The sequence below is a fragment of the Thermobia domestica genome, chromosome 10 (assembly GCF_964235325.1).
Source record: "Thermobia domestica chromosome 10, izTheDome1.hap1.1, whole genome shotgun sequence".
Classification (NCBI taxonomy): domain Eukaryota; kingdom Metazoa; phylum Arthropoda; class Insecta; order Zygentoma; family Lepismatidae; genus Thermobia; species Thermobia domestica.
In genome coordinates, this window is record NC_137463.1 from 160,720,597 (window position 1) to 160,745,008 (window position 24,412).

Sequence of the window (24,412 nt, forward strand, 5' to 3'; positions counted from 1 at the left end):
CCGACTGACACTATGATCCGTTTGAGCTCTAGCGTGTTCATTCTATCTGTGCAAATTACAACGTTATATTCGCAAGAGGTGGAAGTCATGCTGGATGTTCGGAACAGATAAATCTTCGGAAAAGACTAGAAAATGGCAACATCTTTGGTTATTTAGGACAAGTTTCCATCTTATAATTCAATGTGATTTTCCATTTGAACATTTGTAACTTTTCATTATGATACAGTTTGGACTTTTAATATAGGATATTTCTGATAAAAAATTACCAGTAAACTAGCATTCATTCAATTTTATCTTTCTTTCTTTCTTTTTCTTTTCGTTTCTTTCTTCTTTTTTGTTCACTTTGCATTAGTAGTCTGGAATGGCAGATATGACCTACGCAACCTACTGGGTTTATTAGAATGTAGTTTCCATCAGTACGTCCAATGAACACTACCGAATTTACAACCGAACCACGCGAAAACAAATCATTGTGTTAAACTGTTGACATTATCTTAGATGTGTCTGTGAGATCTACAGTTCTACTGGAAATTGAGTATGCTATCCTTTCTGAAAGTGACTTAATGAATGTTTCAAGGGTCTTCTATATATTCGAACAGTCCTGAAGAAAGTATAAAAACAAACGTTATTTCTATATTACTGTTGGGTTTCTAGTAACGGAACTTTATAATGTTAGCTTCTTTTCTTACTAAGTTTAAAATTCCACATTTTTATCTGTTCTCGCTTTTCTTTTTCTTCTTTTCTCCTCTTCTCTCTCTCTGCCTCAATTCTGAACCTCTGTGTAATAGACATCCATTGGTTTCAATTTTTCATTGTGTGTGTTTCAGTTTCTCCCTAAATTAACTTATGAATCTTGTTTCGTCTCGGTTTTGTTATTTCATTTTATCGATATTAATATATGTGTAGTTTGAAATTAGAATTGCGTTCATGATGTTAGCTAATTTTAGTATGGGAAAGAAGAAAGGAGGAGATAGAGAGGGGTCTCTTTATCAGACACGATTATGGGATAAGAAGGTGTATATTGGGTGGCCTAGCTGCACGGCGTTAGCTGTCACAATTTTTTGATGCGGAGTGTACAAATTAGTTTCTATGTGAAATTTTCCTTGCTCATTGATTTAATTGTTTCTACTAATCTTTCTGGTTCTGAAAAATCTGTAACGCACTTTGTATCACAATTTCCTTTTATGGACGATGCTGTTGTAGATATTCGGAGGAAATATTAAACCTTCCCAATGGTGAAAGACATTTTCAAAATGGTTGAGTAATTTCAACTTAAAGAACAAACAAACCAAAAGCATTCTTTATAATATACAGTTGTTCACTATAAGATTTAAATCTTAATGCATTTATGCCATTTCTTTGTTTTTTTATTAAACATGTAGAATCTGGCTTTCTCAGTTGATTACTTGAGCAATATGTGTAATGTCCTGTATCTTATTCGGAAAAAATAGCAAAACTTTTCATTATTGCACTGCACATTAAATTCATACATGACACAAAACAACTGGAAAAAAATATATTCTCACGACATTACAGGAAGGAACACCATAGTTATTCTGTGATATTTTAGAAAATCAAGTCTGAAATACTTGCACAATATTATATCAGTATGCATGTTTGGTTGGTCAATTATTAGCATATCCTCTTTCTTTCTGTCTTTCGTGCTTCTGTCTCCTGTATCCCCTGTCACGCATGTCACAAGATTATATGGTAATTTAGATCAATTGTGGTGATTTCTCTCTCACTTTTAAGTGCTACGTCGGCTGCCCACATAGCCAAAGTAAACAAAACTGATGGAATATGTAAATGCTTCCTGAAGATAATACTTTTCTTGCTACTTAAGTCATGTCAATATTATGAGTTTCTCACGGTTCGTTAGTTCAACAAACTAGAGATAGTATAAAGTTGCATGGCACTGACATATAAGCGGTTATGTCCCTGACATAAAAAGCAATTGCCTTAAAGAAAGAATGGAATGGAGATTTTAGGAACCGTTTGAATGTGGAGTAATTGAATGTGAAATACATTGTGTCCTCCGTTCTGGGTTCGAACCTACAATATTTCTCTTGAACTAAATAATGTGAGTTTGATATAGAATTGCATGGACAGATTTTTTATCGATGCCCACCTATCTGCAATCATTTGAATGCTGAACAGCTCAAACTTTTTTCTAAAAAAATGTGGACCTTCTTTAGCCTTATCACATAAACTAATATGTATCTCTATTCTTATTGCATGAATATGAATTAAATATTTATTGCATGCCTATGAAAGTAATAGTTTCTAAAAATGAAATGGCTATTGTAGTGTTGAGCATAACTGTACTGTGTATGGATATTGAGGTATCATTCACAATCTATAATTTAAGGAACCACATTTGTACTAATGATCGTCTTGAATTTGTCTATCTAACATACGAATTGAAATTTCAAGAAATTGAATTTACAAATTTGCAACCGTACTTGATTTTTGGGAAATTATTTGCTCTTAATTTTTAATTTTTAAGCTACTTTCAATTTGGACAGTTGTTGGAAATTTTGTCTTTCTAAGTAAAAACTTTGTAAACAAACCGATTGATTCAACACTAATCCTACCATAAAATAGTAATTTCAAACATTGAGTCGTTTTGTTGAATTAATTATAAAAGAAACCTTCTTTATCGATCCAACAAAAACATTATACTCTGGATGCACGTTTATGAAGAGAAAGACCATTTGGGAATTATGGTGAGTTATAAAATGTTGCAATGAGAGAAGTCGTAAGAATTCCCATGAAGCAATAAAAATTGACATCCGTTCTTTCTTCTGCTCCTATGTTAGAGGAAAAAGCTAAAGAGAAACTGACAATGTTTTTCGATGACGAAAGAAAATGTTTGTACAAAGCAGAGGGATTCATACAAGTGCTACTTCTCATACTGGTATGAAACATAGACGTTCTTTATTGTGAAATATTGTTGGTGATAACATTACTTCCACAGCAAAACACGCGAAGATTGTTGAACTCTCAACTTCTCATTTTTTTCTCTAGTGTAATCTAGTTCTCTTCCTTTTGTCTTAAAAAAAGTAATTAAAAGTAAGTAAAGTAGTTTTGGCACCAAGTGGCTTTTCTAAACTTTGTCCGTAACTGTTTCATTTCATTATACTCAGTGAGATAAAAGTAACAAAAAAAGCCACTTGACTGATAAAAATTTCATGACTAAACTTCATACATCGTTTTTTCCTTATCTCCACATTTTGCTTTAAATGTTCTTTTAAATTAGTCCAAGTATATAATTTTGAGTTTCTCTCCGCAGTCTATATTGTTATTTGCCATTTGGGAAATGATTCTCATATTACACTTCAAAAAATCAAGTTATAATTCTAAGATAGAGCTTTCAAAGGAACTTGTTTGCATATATAAACAAATTTTATACATATTTCATGTAAACTTATTTAGCTATAATTTAACTGGTAGTTTAAATCAATATATTACTGGAATCTCGACGAAAATATTCAAATTATTGAAATTGTCATGATTACAAAGCTCATTAAGTCACAAGAATATTAAATCCCTGATAAAGAAATTCAAATCCTAAATCAATTAATAATCACATAATCTTTATTAGCATTCGAAGTCTCTCAATATTAGCTGAATCAATTTATTATGTTAGTATCGTCTGTAGCATAAGAGTAATTTGTAAGGAACTTGAATTAGCTCAAATATTGCTTCCTCTTCTATATATAATCCTGTATTCGATTTTCTATAGGAACCAACTTTTCAGGGCACTGATAGCAAATCGAAGGGTCACCGAATTATAAGTTTCAATAAATGTATCATTATTACTTTAATTCCCACATTATATTACAGAGTCAGCCAGTAAATTGGACGATTTTTAAATGTTAACGGAATCATGAAAACACTACCTGGAATGACTCACTTGCTTTTATTATAAAGTATACACCTTAGCATGTGCTGAACGTAATATTAATTTCTGTTCTTCAAAATGATATCCTCAATATACTCTCAATTTTGACACACGCAGACCCTAGCAGCAAATCAAGAGAAACTGTCACAGCGCGACGTAACGTTTGTACCAAGACTTCGAAATCTCTTCCTGTGTCAGCACCTTGAGTTTTCCACTCGTGTGATTTGCTGATGGGCAACAGACAAGACTCTTCAAATGACCCCACTAAATATCCTACACATTCAGGTCTGGTGCTGTGTTGGGCATTCGATGTCACTTTTACTGAAAATGAACCATATAGGCAATATAATAGTGAACGTGAAATATCCCTTGTGTCTCTTGCAGTGTGGCTTGTGGCACCATCCTGTTGAAAGTAAGCATTCACACTATGAAGGTGAGAAATTAGGAAGTCCTGGATCACTTTTCACATTGCAAGAGCCATAATGGATACTTTGCATCCATTTTTCCCTGAAACAGTGACATCTAATTGCTAGCATAATCACCAAACCTGAGTGTTCGAAATTTTTTTTCTTGTAGGGTTAACTAAAGATTCTTGTATATTACCCATCAACCTACATCTTTTGCCTATTTATCGCAATGATGCGATAAAAATTAGCTAATTCAGAAGGCATATAGAACCTAAATAATACTTAACTAGAGCTTATTTAGACATTTGGGATACTTGAATGAATATAAATGCAGCCATAAAAAATAACATTGTTTAAAAATTCAAATATCAGTGTTTTAGAAAAACTTCAAGACATTTTCGGCAAATCAAGGAGTTCTCCCAAAAATGTCAAATTTTATGTGTGAACACAGTGCCGTTAATGGCACTCCTTCCATGTCATCGACAATCGAAAAAAGTTTATTTCTGCACACCCAGTCGAGGACGTCATTTTGAAAAATTAAGCTTAATGTTATATTCAGCAAATGCTAAGATGTATCTTTGTACTAAAAGTAAGTATGAATAGCATGTCATATTTTTGTGATTTCACTACTATATAGAAATCGTCCGATTCACTGGTGACCCCTGTATGTACAATGCGTAAATTAGAATGCTCAATTAATAATAATTCTTCTGATTATTCTTTTCAGCTTGTACATCGTGATTTGGCCGCAAGAAATGTTCTGTTGGCGAAAGGAAAAGTTTGTAAAATTTCTGATTTTGGTCTCACTCGAGATGTCTATGAAGATGACGCATACTTGAAACGAAGTAAAGGAAGAGGTATGTTACATTCAAATAGGTCACAAAATAATTTCTCAGTTTATAATTGTTACAATTACATTTTGATTAAACTTCTTTTTCAGTGCACATCTATAGTAAATTCCAAGCGAACAAGAATATTGACTTATATTAAGTAACTTTATGTATATGCTCTAATATACAGTAGTTATTATAAAGAATTTTTCCAGTTATTAATATTCATAATTCACGTTTAGGAGGGAGTAGAAGTTAATGCAACTAGTGCGGTTTAGATCAATTTAAGATAGCCCATCATCACTTCTCATTGTATACTTCGAGAATGTGGAGCTCTTGGGGAAAATGTAGCACATTAATTAAATGTAAAAGAGAGAAATGTTAATGCGGCTGCAGATATGTAAGCTTCATGCGCACATCAAATTTATAGTTTATTATATCAATGAAATAATGTTCAAGCGTCCAACCAGAAGGACATAGCGTTCTACGTGTAATACGCACAGAAACTGTGAAAATGTGTGGTTTCTCGTATTCTCAGCAGCATGTAATTGAGTTTCCATATTGTTGAGATACATAAAATCGAGCGAAAACCAGTTGAGTGGTAGAGCTTTCACCTCTGATGCTAGGGGTCCCGGGTTCGATCCCAGGCCCCGCCAAGTGAACTTTGTGGTGGACAAACACCGTGTGTGGGTTTTCTCGGGGTTCTCCCACTTTCTTCATTCCACCATTTCATTCATTACTCATCATTACCGCCTCCTTTAGCCTAACCGGCATAAACGTGGGACGTAAAACTCAAAGATTTCATTTCATTTTTTTCGAGCGAAAATCAGACTGGTACAATAATTTGACGTCATTGTTCCTTCCTTACTAGCTTAGAAAACAAATTCATTTAGAACACGCGAGTGAACATACTTTATTGTTTCTCAAATTGGATTTTATGTCCTTTGCAAAAGCACTCGTAATATTGATTTTGAATTTGATTTTCAGATTAGCGTCCGTTTCAGCAGTGAGGCTACATGAGACGTGGACGTACAGCTTAACGTGGGATCGTCACGCTTTCAATACCCTGTAACTTTGAAACTACACGATTATGGCAGAAATGCTTGTAAGAGTAGATTTATACCCCAAGATTTGTAAACGATCTTCAGATATATTATGTAGATTGTAGCTATTAGGTACAGCGAAGAAAAAAAGTAATATAATATAACAAAATATAATATAACAAAATATAATATAACAAAATATAATGAAAACAAACTATTGAATTGCAACATATAACAATATTTCCGTCATATTGACAGGGCATTTCTGTCCTTCTTGCATGGGTACAGTATCATCTTACCGGAAGTAAATATGGACGTTTAATCATTAATGCTTGTTCTTTATGCAGTCTTCGATTATTAACATAATAAATTAAAATTTCAATATGCCCCAACGCTTCTATCGGTTCCGCTACATAATGTTTTCGTCGCTTGCGTTGAATCAGTGTGCCATTCATCTTCAAAGCCACAAGATACGTATACGATGATAATTATTTATGACCCCTCTGAAATGGAAGATGTTAATCCAGCTACATCCACTCCTGCTCCTACCTAATTATATTCAGATACACAAAAAGGATATCAATGGACAGAAAGCTCAAAACAGTAAAATTATTTTCTACGTCAGAAGCGCATCAGCCTGTAGTCAAGTTTCTACCCATGCATTTTACTTATTCACGTTCGACTGATGCAATTTTGCTTTTGTGATGATGAGAAGATAGATAGTGTTTATATATATATATATATATATATATATATGTGTGTGTGTGTGTGTGTGTGTTTAAAAACAATCATTTAAAAAGTATAATCCAAATATTTTCAGGAATAACTGACTGTGATTTGCTCAGTAGCACAAAAATAGAACTACAGTATCAAAACAAGCAGTTTTCAATTCGTACTATTCTCATTTCTATTGCAGTTCCTGTAAAATGGATGGCACTCGAATCATTATCTGATCATGTTTACACATGTAAATCAGACGTTTGGAGCTTTGGCGTTCTTCTATGGGAACTAGTAACTCTAGGAGCATCTCCTTATCCTGGTGTTGCCGTCCACAATCTGTACTACTTGCTCCAAGCTGGATACCGAATGGAAAAACCAGAAAATTGCTCAGAACAACTGTAAGTCCTACCAAGTATAATTCCAGTTATTATTTTATTTCAATATATTCTTATCAAATTTGGTATTAGTTTCTCCTTTATGTATGATACATAACACAAATTTACACTTTTAGAGACAAATCTAACAAAGGTATTATGATTTTTCCTTGCCAATGATATGAAGTCTATATTAAACTGGTTTTGGTATATGGAATAAACAGTGACTAAATATTCCTTGACATGATTCTCACTCAATTCTGTATTTATATCTAAAACATATCACCATTTTGAAAGACTCATTCTTAAGTACTGTAACAAGAATATAACATACTGTTAGAGCATAACTACATTAAGATTTTGTAGCATTAAAATTATATTAGAATATGTTACAAAATAATGTTCACCTGAACTACTCTGAAAGATACTCTTAGTACTGTTCGCTATGATTTCTTTGATTTTAATGTTTGTTTTATTTCCTTGTGGAACACCGAAAATGAAGCGTACTAACAGGTTATAATTCAAACCATTTCTCTAGCTTTCATCTGTTACGTTGTATTTTCAATATAATGTCCATGCTATGAAACAACTAGATATTCAAAAGTTCTACTTAAAATTTTGCATATAACAATTCTTCTTTCTGTTGCTTATTTAAAATATTCGAAAAATAAACTTTCTATATTATTTTGTAAATGATTGTTGTTGAGTATCATTGGTATGAAGATTATTATGAGTATTATTATGTAAAAAATAGTTTGAAAGAAAACAAATTATTTCTAGGTACCAGATAATGAGACAGTGCTGGGACGAAAATCCTGGAAACAGACCGTCGTTCAAGGAACTAACAGGAACATTGGATAGAATGCTGCAGGATGGAGTGGAATATCTCGACCTCAATCCACGTATCGTACACAACAGAGCGTACTTCACTACTCCTTCAGAAGCGATCAACGAAGAGGAGGGTTAGTAGATTCATAAGAATAAGAAAAGCTTTATTTCTTTACTTCTATTCTTTATTTATTTCTTTATTTTAGAGGAATAAGTATCGACTTTTTGTGAGTATATATTTTTGTGTGCATTTGTGTCAAATCATTAATATTAGGTCGAGTCATATATAACTTCTGATGCAGATAGGTGGAATCTATTGTTCGTATTTACCCACAATGAGTCACCGGGACAAACGAGTTTTTGCTTTCACTAAGTAGATAATGGTTCAATTGGTCTTCAGATTACTGTTTCGTGTGGTGTACGATAAATTAAGCTGTTCTTCCTCACCTCTAAAATGGAGAGTGAAAAGTTAGCATGTGAAGCTTTGGGAATTTAAACATGGCAAAGGAGCTAAGGCGACAGCTGAAAAAATATGCAGCGTTTACGATGAAGGACTAATAATAATTCGGGCAGTTAGAAATTGGTTTGCCAAATTCTGTTCTGGAGATACGGCCTTGAAAGACGAATCGAGTTCGGGACGCCTATCCGACCTTGACGACAACCTTTTAAAAGCAATATTGGAGCAAAATCAATGTCAAATCAACAAGAGATACAGCAGAAAAGTTGAATATATCACAATCAACTTTTTTGCCGTAACCTGGAAAAAATAGGGAAAATCGCAAGTTAGAAATATGGGTATCTCACAATCTCAGTGAACGGAATAGAGAAGATCGAATGTCAATCACTACTAGTCTCCTCTTACGGGTAAAAATCAAGAATATTTTTAGACAGGATTTTAACAGGCGATGAAGAATGGGTTATCTATGACAATATCGTCCGCAAAAGGTAATATCTTGATAAGGATGAACTATCATCTCTATCAGATCCGAAAGCAAATATCCATGGAAAAAAGAATTTATTGTGTATATGGTGCAATTGTCAAGGTATAATTCATCATGAGTTGCTGAAGTCAAATTTGACAATTATTGCGGATACATACGTTCAGCATCTGCAAAAGAGTGAAACAGAAATTTCATTAAAAGCGTACTGCACTTTTCAATAGAAAAAATATCATCCTTTTACAGGAAAATGGGCGACCACATTTAGCAACAGCGACTGCAGAAAAAGTTGTTAAGCTTGTATGGTATGTTTCACTATACCCATCTTACTCCCTGGACTTTGCTTGACAGACTACCGCCTTTTCTGCTCCTTACAAAACTTTTTGAATGGGAAAACCTTCAAATTCTGAAAAGAAGTGAATCAGGCTGTCAAAAATTTCTTCCATTCCAAACCAATCACATTTTACAAAGGAGGAATTGATCAACTGGAAGATGGAAGAAGGCCATACAGTCGAATAATAATGATGAATACACAATAAATTAATATAATTTGTTATTTAATGCAAGGAAAATAAAGGTCTAATGAAAAGCGAAACTTATTTATGATTCAGCTTAATTCAATCGAAATATTTTATTGATTGATATAGTATCATAATAAATTCGAGCATAAGAAGCTGGTGTGAGAAATATTAATGAGTAGTAGGTGAGTTATTCCTTGCACATTAGTGGAAATGCAATTAGAAATACCTCGTATGCGTCATTCGGTTCTAATGAAATTCACATCACACAATGTGCCTGTAGAGGGTATCTTGATCTTAATTTGAAGGTCCTAGCAATTCTCCTAACGTGTAGGACTGATTAATCGTAATGACAGTAAAGAAAATTATTAAATAGTTCGGAAAACAACGACTTCGTGCCTACAATGCCAGAATGACTCTAGTGCGTCCATTAATCAATTGAGCGACTTCGGCCACGGCCGTATACTAAGCTGCGAGAGGCCGAATTACCGATCATCGATGCACATGACGAGAGGCAGAAGGTTTCCATAACAGACACATCCCCCTGCATCGAACAGGGTAACGGTTGTGTATGTTGTGTGGCGACCATATAGCACCCACATTTAGCATATAGCATTTTAACATGGATGTAGTAATAAGCTATACCTCGCTTATCTCTAGTCTTCGTTAATAGGAATATGACAGGTGAATCGTAAATTCTTAACATCATCAATCCTATCGTCCGCCCTTATCTCTGCTGTTTACGAGACACCATCTTCCAATAGGATAATGTACGTCCTTATACCATCTGGACAAGCCATGATACTTTATTTGATACACGCCTTCTGCCATGCCTTGCTAGGTCTCAAGTCCTATAACTTGTTTGTGGGACATGATGGAATAAACGATCTCTGGATAAAAACCATCGCTAATCTATGTCAAAATCTATAGTCAGTGAGTGACGCGATATTTTAAACAATCGTTCATCAACTGTACGACATGCCAACTACGCGATGAGCTGCGTGTTTGGCCTCTCAGGATGGTTTCATGTTGTGGTAAAGAGATGGAAAGTTTTGAAAAATGTCTCTTTTTTTACCTCTTTTCTAAGGCGAGGGAAAAGTGGAAAATTTTGGAGGGGAACGAAAAATGTTAGTTTTTAATTTTCTTTAGCAGCATTTCTTCGTTACACAATCGTTAGAAAATTAAATTTGAATAGCAAATGTTACAAAATATCCTGTTCCGGTTGCATGCAGTTTCATGTATACATACATTGCTGTGAAGGATGGGATTCACTGTGAACTTCTATCTTCTTTCGAACACATACACTGCCAAACATTCTTTTAAAAATATTTTTCTTAGTCTTATTCTTACTATAATACTTTTTCTTATATATAATTTGATTTTAAAAGTGAGGAAGCAAATGATGGTATACAACGGTTACAGTTATAAATCAAAAAGTTGTAAAATGCAGAATATTCGTCATACACAGAGTGTCGTAAATGATGAAAATACTTTGAATTAGGATGGACAATCCGTAAGTTCCATAATAATCTTAATATCTAATCCAAATTATAAATTAATTAGCAGAATGATCGTTCTTTGCACGGAAAGAATAAGGTTTATGTAAAATATTTAGAAGATATTGTAATGTTTTTGGTTTCCAAATAATTGTTGATGCAAGTCCGATTCCAATGAAGTTACGTAAATGTTCGTCTTTTTCCTCGGTTAGGGGATACACTTCATAAAACTTGGTCTTATTGTCAGGCTTGGGCAAATGGGGAATATTTACACAAAATTTCAAAGCTCTACGTATAGTAGCGGAGGTCTAAAAAAACTTCAACAAAACTTCTAATGCTACTTTTCCCTTATAGGGCCCGAACCTCACAAACTCTCATTTTATTTGCAATCTAGAAAAGAAGAAGATTTTTTCTAGAAAATTTCCTGGCTCTACTAAATTAACTCAATATTAGATCAGTAATTTTGGAGATTTAGTACTGAGTTAATTTAGTAGATTTACTCATAGATCTGAAAGTTGATATCCAAAAATCCCTCTCGTTTCATTCAATTCCATTAATATTGGCTAGAAGCATTGAATCTATTATAAAAGTCGTATTTGAAGCTGGAAGTATTAAATATTAAAAGTTCATTAAATGAACATACTGAGAAAAATAATGTGTAAACAAAACTTTTTAATTTTCCAATTTTTCCAGAAAAAGAGGGAAAATAGTTTTTCCGAGAGTCCAAAATTTCAGAATATTTTACAATATTATTTACACCTACCATTAAGATGAGTGCTGTATGTTTTGAATACTATGGCATATTCAGGTTGTCCCATGCGCACCATATAAGGATTACTACAACCTACCATTATTATCTTCTTACGTGCAAAACTTTGAATCAGGTCCATCGATTCCTACTGAGTGTTCTTAAGTGCGTCTCCACCCCAGTACATTTCTAAGTTGTTCGCGTAATTCGGAACATATAAAACTATCGTTAGTGTTTTCTTGAAAATTCACATGATATTCTAAAATCTTGTTATTATCATCCAATATTTCATCCAATATGTTCTATTATCATATCGTCTTCGAAAATGTACTATGTAAATATTTTTGGAATGAGTTTTGTTACTAGTAGAAAAGGCTCCGTTGAATTGAGATTGGTATATTATTTCAGCCTGATGAAACCCTTGCGTATTGTTAGTCATTTAGTTTTTTTATTATTATTGTTCATGAGGCGTTTAATATGCGTTTACTGTATATGTCTTCTTTATATCTTTATAATAATTTGGAGTGTCGTATATCAAAGGAACTTTGACTTTCTCTGCATTGACTAAGTCAGCCACTTAGATATTGTTTATGTGGTATCCTTAGACCCACTCTCAGTATATACCGAGGCTTCTACAATTTCAGTTTTCCATAGAATGTTTCAAACTAAAGTAAAGGATTGTTTGCTTGTTTGTTTAAGTTTAGCTTTCCTTTTCAGCATCAAGGCTACATGAGATGTGAATCTACATTTTAAAGTAAAACCCATACCACTGTAATAGACTAAAATATCAATGCTTTCTCACCGGGAATCGAACTCAGGATCACGTAAGAAGAAACATTTTCGATACCCTACCCTTGCTTTCCTTAGTGGCCCAGCTATACTACATTAAGTGAATATACTAGAATTTGACTTCGAGTCGAACACTCAGGCAAATTTACTTATTTCTTAAAGTTCTATCTATATGTAGTATCATTAAGCATTAAGTAAGAAATATTCCTAATGAATAACAATATTTAGAGTTAAATCATAAATTCTGATTATAAGAAGCATGGCTTAGTTAAATTTGCTTAAACATTATTTTAGATTATTGTAATTATCATAATAGATATTCTGAAATTGTTGGCAGGTAAGTACAACAAGCTTTCATGCACCACGGCTTCAGTTAACCACCTCGTCTTCATGTAGGATTTTTTTTGTTTTATACGTAATACCGTTCATCAATTGCAGCCTCTTTTGCTCGTTCCTCCTTTTTTTCTTCCAGTATACTCTCTAGCGCATCCCTTATTGTGTATAGTAAACATTAATACTACGATCAGGACGTCATATATAATATATAACCACTATTAACTTTTCGCAATTTTTACCCTAATTTCAAACTGCTGAGAATGTTTGCAGGTTTGCCAAATTAAAATTTTAGATTTTTAAACTTTACCAAAAATTATTTGTTATTGAGGATGATCAGTTACGTTATTCATTTTTCGTTTGAATTCTTTATTATTTTAAAATTGATGATAAATATTAGTTTTGGATTTTAAATTTATTACAAGAGGAAACATTAAAACCAAATTCATTTTGAATGGTTGAAATTTCATTTGTATATTTTCTGGTGTTTTAGGCAAATATTAAACGCATTTATTCACTTCGCTAACTGAACAACAAGAATGTAAGATGAAAGATATTCAAAAAAGTTCATTGCTTTATCAGTTTAGCAATTGCCTAACACAATGGTTCCCAAACTGAGAGTACTAATAAGAGGCCAGTGATTGGGCGCAGGCTGAGATGGTCAGCCATAACTATTTATCTATATCTGAAATCAAAGAACGGAGTCAAGCATGCTTATAATATTGAACAAAAGAAACAGTCATAAAGTGAGCAAGGTTTATGTAGGGGACCAGTAGATAAGAAAAATAAGATTAAATCTTCTGGCTCAACGCTACTTAGCGTAGGTACAATTAGAAAAAGCGTACAACTGATATTTCCGTTATACCTTTTCTGCTCCGAAAACAATCTTAGATATGTTATATTTAATTCTTATGGGAAAACAAAAAGTATGAATATTTAAAGTTTATTTATTTTTCAAAGATGATTTCAAAATTTCTGTTGGGCAAAATGTTTGAACGGACATTGTTACTTGCTAAAATTGCTGCAAAATCTCAAAAAGTTAAGAATTCTTTATTCTATTTGCACTTAAACTAGAATATTATTGCATCAGAGAAAAGCTGAAACTAAAATTTACATTAAAAATAAATTAAATGATTTGGGCTTTCAAAATTTAAACTGATATAACAAATGGCTTTTTTGTGTATTAGAAAATTTAGATCCTCTAGCAACGTTTAGATTGTTTACTATTTTCTTTAATATCCAACCTCCCTCATTTTAAAGTGCGCAATCCCGTCAACCGCAACTTAATTTCACGCTTAATGAACTCTGTGAGCTATTGTAACATTCGGGAAACATAGTAAAATGTATCATTTTGGAAAATGAAGATATACTGTATGTAGCAACTCTCAAACGGAAGAGAAACGTTCTTTGTTAAGCTTTATCGTACTTCCAATGTCATTATATCGGTCTGCATATTGAACAATCACCAAAATCATGAACTATGCAAAATACTGTATATTTTGTTTAAATTGTAATTCTCTCTCCCTCTCTCGTTGTATGCATGTTTGTGTGTATGAGCTTTGATTAATCGATATTTGAGAAACGTATCTCTCTTGATTAGGCCGATTTATTGAATATAATCAAATGGAATTATGCACTATAGATTTTACATTTTGATAAAAAAAAATATATTACGTGTTTTACGTAGTTCATATTAAGTACGGTAAATTTTGTTGTGCATACACCTTCTTGCTGCCGTTTTTAGAAATGAAATGAAATATAAAGTTTTGCATCCTACGCTTATGCCCTGTAGGCTAAACAAGATGAATAATTATGAAAGAATTAGTGAAATAGCAAAGTTGGAGGAAACAGAGGAATCCGAAAAAATTCCACTACAAACTCACATAGCCAGAGATCCCTCACATCAGAGATAAGCTCTCTATTATTGAACCATATCTTAATACACTGATACTCAAAAAAATGGGTTAGAGAATTGAAAAATATTAAAACTTGAATCTGAATAAATAAAACACAATTATTAAATAATGAAATGGAATAACAGAAACGTTACGTTGCACGTCAATCTCAACTTTACATCAAAATTGAATATAAGACTATAAAGCACAAATTTTAGCTAACCCTCTCGCTGGTCTAATGGCTAGTGCGTGTGCCTTTGGGGCACCTGATCTTGTGTACAATTCCCTGTGGGAAAGCACAAAAACTTAATTTCACGATCATTCACTTTTATTAGTCATCCGCCTCCTTTACCCTAAGGGGCATAATCGTTGGACGTTAAACTGAACTAAAATAAATAAATAAACTTTAGCTACATGTAAGTCCTCCAATTCATTTCAATATAGTTAATTGCACAGCTGAATTTACTTAACTCACGTTGTTAATTTTGAATTCTTTGATGATGTTATTCTATCTGTCCACAGATGAAGATATAGGATACGGAAATCTTAATATCCTGAAGACAGATGCGAACTATGTTACCAAAAAAGAAAATAATGGTAATTCTGAAGATGATGATGATGCCAATCTGGAGAAGATTTGGCCCGAGGTTCCATTGACTTCACTTTCTTCTACACATTCGAACGGTTCAACTTCTTTTCATAAGACAAAGGTTCCAAATCAAGGAAACAAAGAAGAACTGCAATTATTAAGCAACCCGTCAAACGAAGTCACATCATTACCACCTAGGATACTTCCAGATTCAGTTCACAACAACTCAAGCTCATTTGGTGATCCTAAGACAGAAGTATCATCTTATGAAAGTCCGATTAGATTTCACTATAAGGACAAAAACAACGTGAGTGAAAATCCCGTCCATAGTTTGAATTCGGGGAATTCTTCTCAAGAAGCGAGAAGTCAAAACTCATATCCTAATGTACAAGAAAGTGTTTGGTGAAGGAATTTTATCCAGATCTTGTTTATGATTAAGAATATTATGATATAGTTTAATGCATTGCATTCGCTGCATCCATTGCATATTGTGTGATTTATATTTTTTTTAATCAAAATAATTCCTTGGTCATTTGTGAGTAAAGTTTTAATTCAAGTATTAAAATGTTGTAAAAAATATATTAACGTTAGGTAATACTTCTTATATAGTTGTCAACTAATAGTTCATTCATTATTCAAATTTCAGTGTTATTGTCAATGTTTTCGTGTTTTCATCGTAAACATGTGTTTCACATTCTGTTTACTTCTTAGACCTTGTTCACATTCTATTACATCTTAAATATACATTATATTTCTTAGTTCCTGACCGTCAGTTTAAATTTATTAGTTGTTTCATTTTAATACAAATTAAAATTTTTAACTAATACAAAAATGAAATTTCTATATATTTCAATTTGTGTTATTTTCCTTTGCGTAGATGCCAGTTGAGACGAAGAAAATATTTTAAAAGTTATTTAAATGTGAAAACACATTTGAATATAAATCGAAAAAAATAATGATTATACACACTAAAGTTGTGCAAAATTTTACATAATTCTATAACGTAGCCATTTTAATGATATGCTCTATTTTAAGAAAAGCAATTTTAAACATAAAAGTGACAATATGACGTTCAAGACATTTAGATTTTGCATTTATACATAGTAGTAGAAATTCAAAATTTCCAAAATATGAATTAGAATTTCAATTGGTTTGAAGATGAAATCAGAATTCTCTTGCCATAGCATTAACCTCTAAGCATGTAAATTTCTCAGAGGTGTAGCAATAATTATTATTATATTAATAAAGTTAGTATTTTAAATTTACCTTCACCAGTTCTACTCTCCAGTCGAATATAAATAAAGAGTAATAGCTAACTTAATGTGGAAGACAATTAAGTATAATTAGGTAAATTGTGTATGAACTGTCGAATATTCGGAACTATAATAATATGGCGAGACCTGGAACGTTGCGTCATCCCTGAATTCGTAGTCAAACTGGTCATAGAAAAAACAGTGTTCGTGATATTTAAAATTCGAAGATAAGTTTATGTTATTTTTCGTAGTTCTGACACAATATAGCGAAATTCTCTACTACTAAAAATTCACAGTTTTATAATATTTAATTTCATACTTTCATCGTACAAATATTTCTCTACTGGCATGAAACTCAAGACTTGTATGATAATATGAACGTGCAGTGAATGCAATGAGTCAGTTTCAATCATATGACTGTATATTGTACAAAAGTGGCATGTAGGTAACTTTATTTGAAAGTGGTGATTTTGCCTAAGGCATAATTTCTTTCTGAGAAAAGTGAACCACCCATCAAAGCATATTTTTGTACAGAAACTTTGAGAAAACAAATATATATACATTATTTTTTCGTAGTGAGAAACTGTGTACACATGTAACATGTTTTAGAGTTAGATTATGAAAAATCATTGAATAAAGTGTAAATATTCTAAATGGCCTAAATGAACATAACTTACGCTAAACTAGGCTTGTTTCTCCTCATAATGTTTTTGCTGCAAAATAGGCCAAACATTTACTAAGGGAACCACAATACAGTACAATTTTGCATGATTGTATGTGTGGTTTCATTCATTCTTTATTGTTTCGTTCTTGTGATAACCAATATTAATTGTACATATACACGTATATACTATATATGAATATATAAGAAATACATAAATTAGCTATGTAAACTTTTATGTTAAATTTTTAAACATAAATGTTGCTTAATTCTACTCTTCTTCCCGCATAGTATACATTACCAGAAAAACCAAGTACAAAGTAGAAGCTATAGAAGACTATAACTTTAGTTTTGCCATTTAAAGCGTACAAGAACTTCGACACAACACTTTTTGAAATTGAAGAACACTAAGAAGGTTCGGAAGTTATTTGAGGTGTTAAATATATGCACGAGGACAGTAATTCTCTATAATACACAGATTCTATAGGTTTTCGGAGCTTAATCCTGCAATAATATTTTTTTTTGAGGAAATGTACTTTTGATATTTAGTTCAGCTTTTCTACGTTTTTATTAAATATAATACAAGTAACAAAAGGCGAGGCAAAAGTTGAAAGATGGACGAGCTGTTCATGAAACGAATGTCAATGTGATATTATACACAAAGCAGGTCGTAAGGATCAGTATTTTCTCCAGCAATGCCTTATAGGCGATAGTAAACCCACAAATATTATCTGTTCAAGTTCAGAGTCTGAGTACGCTGGATCTGATTCCCGAACACGTGCTCACTAAATACAGAGTATCAAAATATTCGGCATTGATCTGCAATCTATGGAGTTCCTTTATATCTTAAATATAACCTTTAAAAAGTCTTATTAGCAGCATTAATTAAAAATCGCCAGTAGAGTAGAAAGTAGAGATTTAAATGCTGGCTTGAGCAGTTAATAATGACCTTTAATGACGATTCATTCCGTAATTTGATATTAAAAAATTGGCATATATTGTTCAACAACACAGTTGCTCATTTTTTGTCATCAAAGCTCAAAAAAACATAATTCTATTAAATATATGAATAAAATATATTTACTTCATCCGTAAAGAGGAGTGAACATATACAGGCAACCCCAACAACATCGATCAATAGTAAGATGACAAAAAAGTTGATTAAACTAACCTTTATTTACTCAGAATAGATATTTTAATTTATATTATTAATGATTAAGTACTAATGCATATTGCACTAGTAAAAATGATTTACAGCAGGGAGTTTCTGAATTAAGAATCGTAGGAGATGTATGCACTACGTAATCAATTTCTACAGGTTTTGTCTTCAAAATCAGCAACTAATTTAGAAATTGATTAATCTCACCTTTTACCCGAATAGGAGGGAATGCTCTCGCTAGAACAGCTCTTTTAATAATAATAATAATAATAATAATAATAATAATAATAATAATAATAATACATTCAAGACCGAATTCGTAGAGACGATATTCCTCAAAATTCATTCAACATTCTATTTTGTTAAATTCTGAGAGAAAGCGTAATAATCTTACACGAGTTACGCAAAAAAAAAAAAAAAAAAACTTTAAATTCTTGATCATTAATTAAAATGTGAAAGAATAAATTATCTCTAACTGTGGTTGTATTGGTTATCTTTGGCGAGCAAATGACTTCGTATTCATGCTACAATTTATGTAATTCATCTTTCGTTTTAAATATATTTGTTTTTATTGGAAGGTAAAAATGTTCTTTAAAAGTTGCTATTATATTACTTTTGGTATCTCAGTTCCTTATTAGATAAAATGCAGAAATCGGTAATTTTGACTAATTACTAAAGCGTTTCATGCTTATAGCAGAACTATTCAGTTGTAATCTTTTTAGTTTAAATAGAACTACTCATTATTCAACAAACAATTTATGCAGCAAACATACGAAATATATCAACAGTATATCAATCAGGTAAAAACATACTCATTGTATTGTAGAAATATATCAATATGTATATCAATCAGGTAGTATACATTTATACATAGATATTTAAATATTATATAAAAGTATTCACTTTTTTTAATTGTCGCCAAAATAAGCACATTATGGACATAGTTCGGTTCAGTTTCCCTAAAGTTGCAACTAAATGTGACACACCTTATAGAGTATTTTTCCAATGGCGGGATTACATCCTCAGATGCTGCTTTCCTTTTAGATTATTTGATGTAAATGCATCAGCCTGTTCATATCTAAATCAAGCTTCTAACAGTTCATTGACTTGTAAAAGGATTAGCAGTATTCAACCAATAGGTTTGGGCAGATGGTCACAAGCCATCAAATGTGCATGCATACCTGTGTACTCTGTGTATTAAGAGTATTATCCCTAAAGAACAAGTATGAAGATATAACGATCATTGTCACCGATTTGTAGTTGAATATTCACTAGATTTAAATACAACTTTTTCAAACTTTTTAACTAAAAGGTTGTCAGAGACAATGCATTTCCTAATGGCTTAAAAGGGGTCTTGTGTGTTATTTTATATTGCCTGTTTGAAGTGTGTCTTGTAAATATTCTACTTGTCATATTACATATAACAAAGGCATAAATATGTGCTAGTTGCAATTGATAATGAGCGTGAGACCAAACAATACCACAGAATACGTCTCATTTAGACCTAGTGTTCGCTAAAGGCTCAACAGTTGGTCACAAGTCTTCAGTTATGACAAAAATCCTTGTGTAAAGATTTTTTTAAAATTACTTCTGAACCAACTGTACAATCTTGAAATCATGAGGAAATTATTTTGTCTTTTTCAGTATGTTCTGTCTAGAGTTCTCAAACTTTTGATATTCTTGTTAAATTCGGAGAAATCTTCTTTGTTAATTACTGTTGTTGAATTTTACAATTTACTTTATAAGAAGATATCAAATATACAATAACAACTTTTAGCGAACGTCATATGAGCTTTCAGATAAATATGTCTAAACCAGATGATAGATTACATAAATAACTGCGTCAGTGTGTATAATCTATTTAACATCTTCAATGACCCCTTGGAAGGAAGAGCCTCATACTCATAAAATCAATGTTTTTCAGCATGTTTTTCCCCTTTCGAACTTTATTTAAAAGACATTTTGCGACTTTTACCTTACTCTGTATATAGACTATATATTTTCGTATTTTCTTTGTAGTTCTTCTTCGTGTTATTTTGCTAAGCCGTTTCTTTTTCAGTTAGCCGGGACCGGCTTTTGATCGATGTCTTCCGTCAGTTTCTATCTTGTGCCATTTCCTTTGTCACACCACACTGCACCATAACAGAGAGCTTCTAAATTTTATCCTTCTTCGCCATTCCACACATTAACCGCAGCATCTTCATCCCCGCAAATGCAACTTTTGTTCCTCTCTTCTTCGTCGCCCAACATTCCGATCAGTATAATTTGGCATACTCACTACTGTTTTATAAACTTTTCCTTTAAGGCATACTGATACCTTTCGGTCACACAGTACTTCCACCATTTCTGTCCATTTTGTCTAACCGTTGTTAAGTCTATACTGTTTTCCATCTTCTCTATTCCTACATTTTCCTTCAGTATTGACCTCAAGTACTTAAATTTCCTCGTCAATTAACGCCTCTTTTTCGTCTAGTCGTAGTCGTACTCTTGCATTCTCGATTACTTTTCTCCTGAAAGAACAATTTACTTTTCTCCTGTCTTGTTTTTACTAATTCTAAGCCCTTTGGTCTCCAATGCTCCTCTCAGGACATCTAATTTCTCTTGCAGTGTTGCCTTGGCCTTACTCACCACCACGATATCATTCATAAGTATCATGTCCCAAGTTGCTAACTCTTGGATATCCATTGTAAGTTCGTCTATTACAATTGCAAAAAGATATGCGCTAAGACTAGATGCCTCATAAAGTCCCACTGTAACTGTGAGTTCTTCTGTTATTGCGCATGCTCTCTTTACTCCTGTCCTATATCCGTTATATATATATCATGAATTATACAGATATATGTGTTCAGAACACATTTCTTCTTCAGTATCCAACAAATAAATCACGTGTCACTCTATCTGCGCTTTCTCAAGATCGATGAAAATTATATGAAAGTCCTGATATTTTCTGTACTTTTCCGTTAACATCCTAAATCCAAATATTGCACACGTTGTTTATCATCTCGGCATGAAACCAAATTAATTCCCTGTTATTTCGGTCTCTTCTCTCAATCTTCCTTTTATCACTCTCTACCAGAGCTCTATTGTATGGCTCATAGGTTTCATTTCTCTGTAGTTGCCACATTCTTGCACTCTCTTTGTTGCTAAAAATCTGTACAACGCAGCTGCCTCTCATTCTTTCGGTATATTTCCTGTTTCCAATATCTTATTAGAAAGTCGAGCAAACCACTGCCCTCCTTCTTTACCTAAACTTTTCCATGCTTCAGTAGGAAGATTATCCGGTTCTGGGGCTTTAGCACTTTTCATCTTTTTCATTGCATTTTCTACTTCTACCATGGTTACAGGTCAAACCTGATACGTGGATAGATTTTCGCAATTTGCCCTAAGGTTTTCTTCATTGATCAGTTTCTGGAAATACTCTTTCACTTCTGCTTTTATCTTCTTCTCACTTTTCAAACTCTCGTTATTTTAATTCTTGATGAAGCGCACAGGTGAAATAGCCTCTTTTCCCCTCTCTCTCTCTCTCTCTCTCTTATCTTCGAACTTCTGTATATTATCTTTGAACTACTACTGAAAGTTAGGAAGTTACTTCTAAAATTGCTAAACTAATAGATATAAAGTAAATCTTTTGTAGCAACAAAGGGGAAAAAAACACAAACACTTGCCAACAGAAACTAGTGGTAGATAAAGATAAACTCAGAAATTTAAGATGCGTGTCAAGTTAGACCAACCACCAACACCAAAACGCACGGAACATATCTCAGAATTATGGGCTATTTATGGGCTAATTAGTTGCTCTAATCCCAATTTTTGGGCTCCTACTGTTTAGCGGGAAATCGGATTCAAAGTGGGCGAGTCCAGCTTGATATCAAGCTAGAACCCCCCATATGGTTAGAATGGTCCGATCGAAAAAATTCAAACGCCAGAATTATGGGCTATTTATGGGCTAATTAGTTCCTCTAATCCCAATTTTTGGGCTCCTACTGTTTAGCGGGAAATCGGATTCAAAGTGGGCGAGTCCAGCTTGATATCAAGCTAGAACCCCCCATATGGTTAGAATGGTCCGATCGAAAAAATTCAAACGCCAGAATTATGGGCTATTTATGGGCTAATTAGTTGCTCTAATCCCAATTTTTGGGCTCCTACTGTTTAGCGGGAAATCGGATTCAAAGTGGGCGAGTCCAGCTTGATATCAAGCTAGAACCTCCCATTCGGTTACGGTTAGAATGGTTCGATCGAAAAAATTCAAACTCCAGAATTATGGGCTATTTATGGGCTAATTCGTTGCTCTAATCCCAATTTTTGGGTCCTACTGTTTAGCAGGAAATCGGATTCAAAGTGGGCGAGTCTAGCTTAATATCAAGCTAGAACCCCCCATATGGTTAGAATGGTCCGATCGAAAAAATTCAAACGTCAGAATTATGGGCTATTTATGGGCTAATTAGTTGCTCTAATCTCAATTTTTGGACTCCTACTGTTTAGCGGGAAATCGGATTCAAAGTGGGCGAGTCCAGCTTGATATCAAGCTAGAACCCCCCATATGGTTAGAATGGTCCGATCGAAAAAATTCAAACGCCAGAATTATGGGCTATTTATGGGCTAATTAGTTGCTTTAATCCCAATTTTTGGGCTCCTACTCTTTAGCGGGAAATCAGATTCAAAATGGGCAAGTCTAGCTTGATATCAAGCTAGAACCTCGCATTCGGTTACGGTTAGAATGGTCCGATCGAAAAAATTCAAACGCCAGAATTATGAGCTATTTATGGGCTAATTAGTTGCTTTAATCCCAATTTTTGGGCTCCTACTGTTTAGCGGGAAATCGGATTCAAAATGGCGAGTCTAACTTGATATCAAGCCAGAACCCCGCATACGGTTAAAATGATCCGATCGAAAAAATTCAAACGCCAGAATTATGAGCTATTTATGGGCTAATTAGTTGCTTTAATCCCAATTTTTGGGCTCCTATTGTTTAGTAGGAAGTCGGATTTAAAATGGGCAATTCTAACTTGATATCAAGCTAAAAGACCCAATATGGTTACGGTTAAAATGGTCCGATCGAAAAAATTCAAACTCCAGAATTATGGGCTATTTATGGGCTAATTAGTTGCTCTAATCCCAATTTTTGGACTCCTACTGTTTAGCGGGAAATCGGATACAAAATGGGCGAGTCTAGCTTGATATCAAGCTAGAACCTCGCATTCGGTTACGGTTAGAATGGTCCGATCGAAAAAATTCAAACGCCAGAATTATGAGCTATTTATGGGCTAATTAGTTGCTTTAATCCCAATTTTTGGGCTCCTACTGTTTAGCGGGAAATCGGATTCAAAATGGCGAGTCTAACTTGATATCAAGCCAGAACCCCCATGTAGTTAGGGTTAGAATGGTCCGGTCGAAAAAATTCAAACGCCAGAATTATGGGTTAATGTGTTGCTGTTATTCTATTTCTTGGATCCTAATGTTTAGCGGGAATTGGCAAACAAAACAGGCGAGTCTAGCTTGACATCAAGCTAGAACCTCCGATTCGGTAACAATGGTCCGATCCAAAAAAACTCAAACGCCGGTATTATGGGCTATTTTTGGGTTAATTGGTGCTCTAATTCCGAGTTTGGGGCTGCTACCGTTTAGCAGGAGTTCTTCATCAAATTGTAGGATTTGGCTTAACTTCTAGCTATAAACCTAGTGCTATAAATAATCAAATAATTAAAATGCCGGAATTATGGTTTATTTGTTTTCTAATTAGTTCCTCTAATGTCGATTTTAGTTCTTCTATCGTTCGCAAGAAATCTCATGCAAGATTGGTATTGATTTCTAGATAACGTGGGATGATAGTTGCAAAGTTGCAATGAGAAAACGTCGATATCTATTAACTGAAAATTGATTTTTTTGCATTCTTCGCGAATGCAAATATATATCTGTACTAGTAAATT

General features: G+C 33.3%; 1 protein-coding gene across 1 annotated transcript in view; it reads left to right on the forward strand.

Moving 5' to 3' along the window:
- Window positions 1–22,265, forward strand: part of Ret (protein kinase receptor Ret oncogene) — a 707,216-nt gene extending 684,951 nt beyond the window's left edge. The window contains exons 15-18 of the mRNA XM_081728674.1: window positions 5,039–5,168; window positions 7,101–7,302; window positions 8,059–8,240; window positions 15,346–22,265. Of these exons, the coding sequence (XP_081584800.1) occupies window positions 5,039–5,168; window positions 7,101–7,302; window positions 8,059–8,240; window positions 15,346–15,818 (987 nt within the window). The 3' untranslated portion in view covers window positions 15,819–22,265. The remainder of the gene's footprint in view (window positions 1–5,038; window positions 5,169–7,100; window positions 7,303–8,058; window positions 8,241–15,345) is intronic.
- Window positions 22,266–24,412: the final 2,147 nt, after the last annotated feature.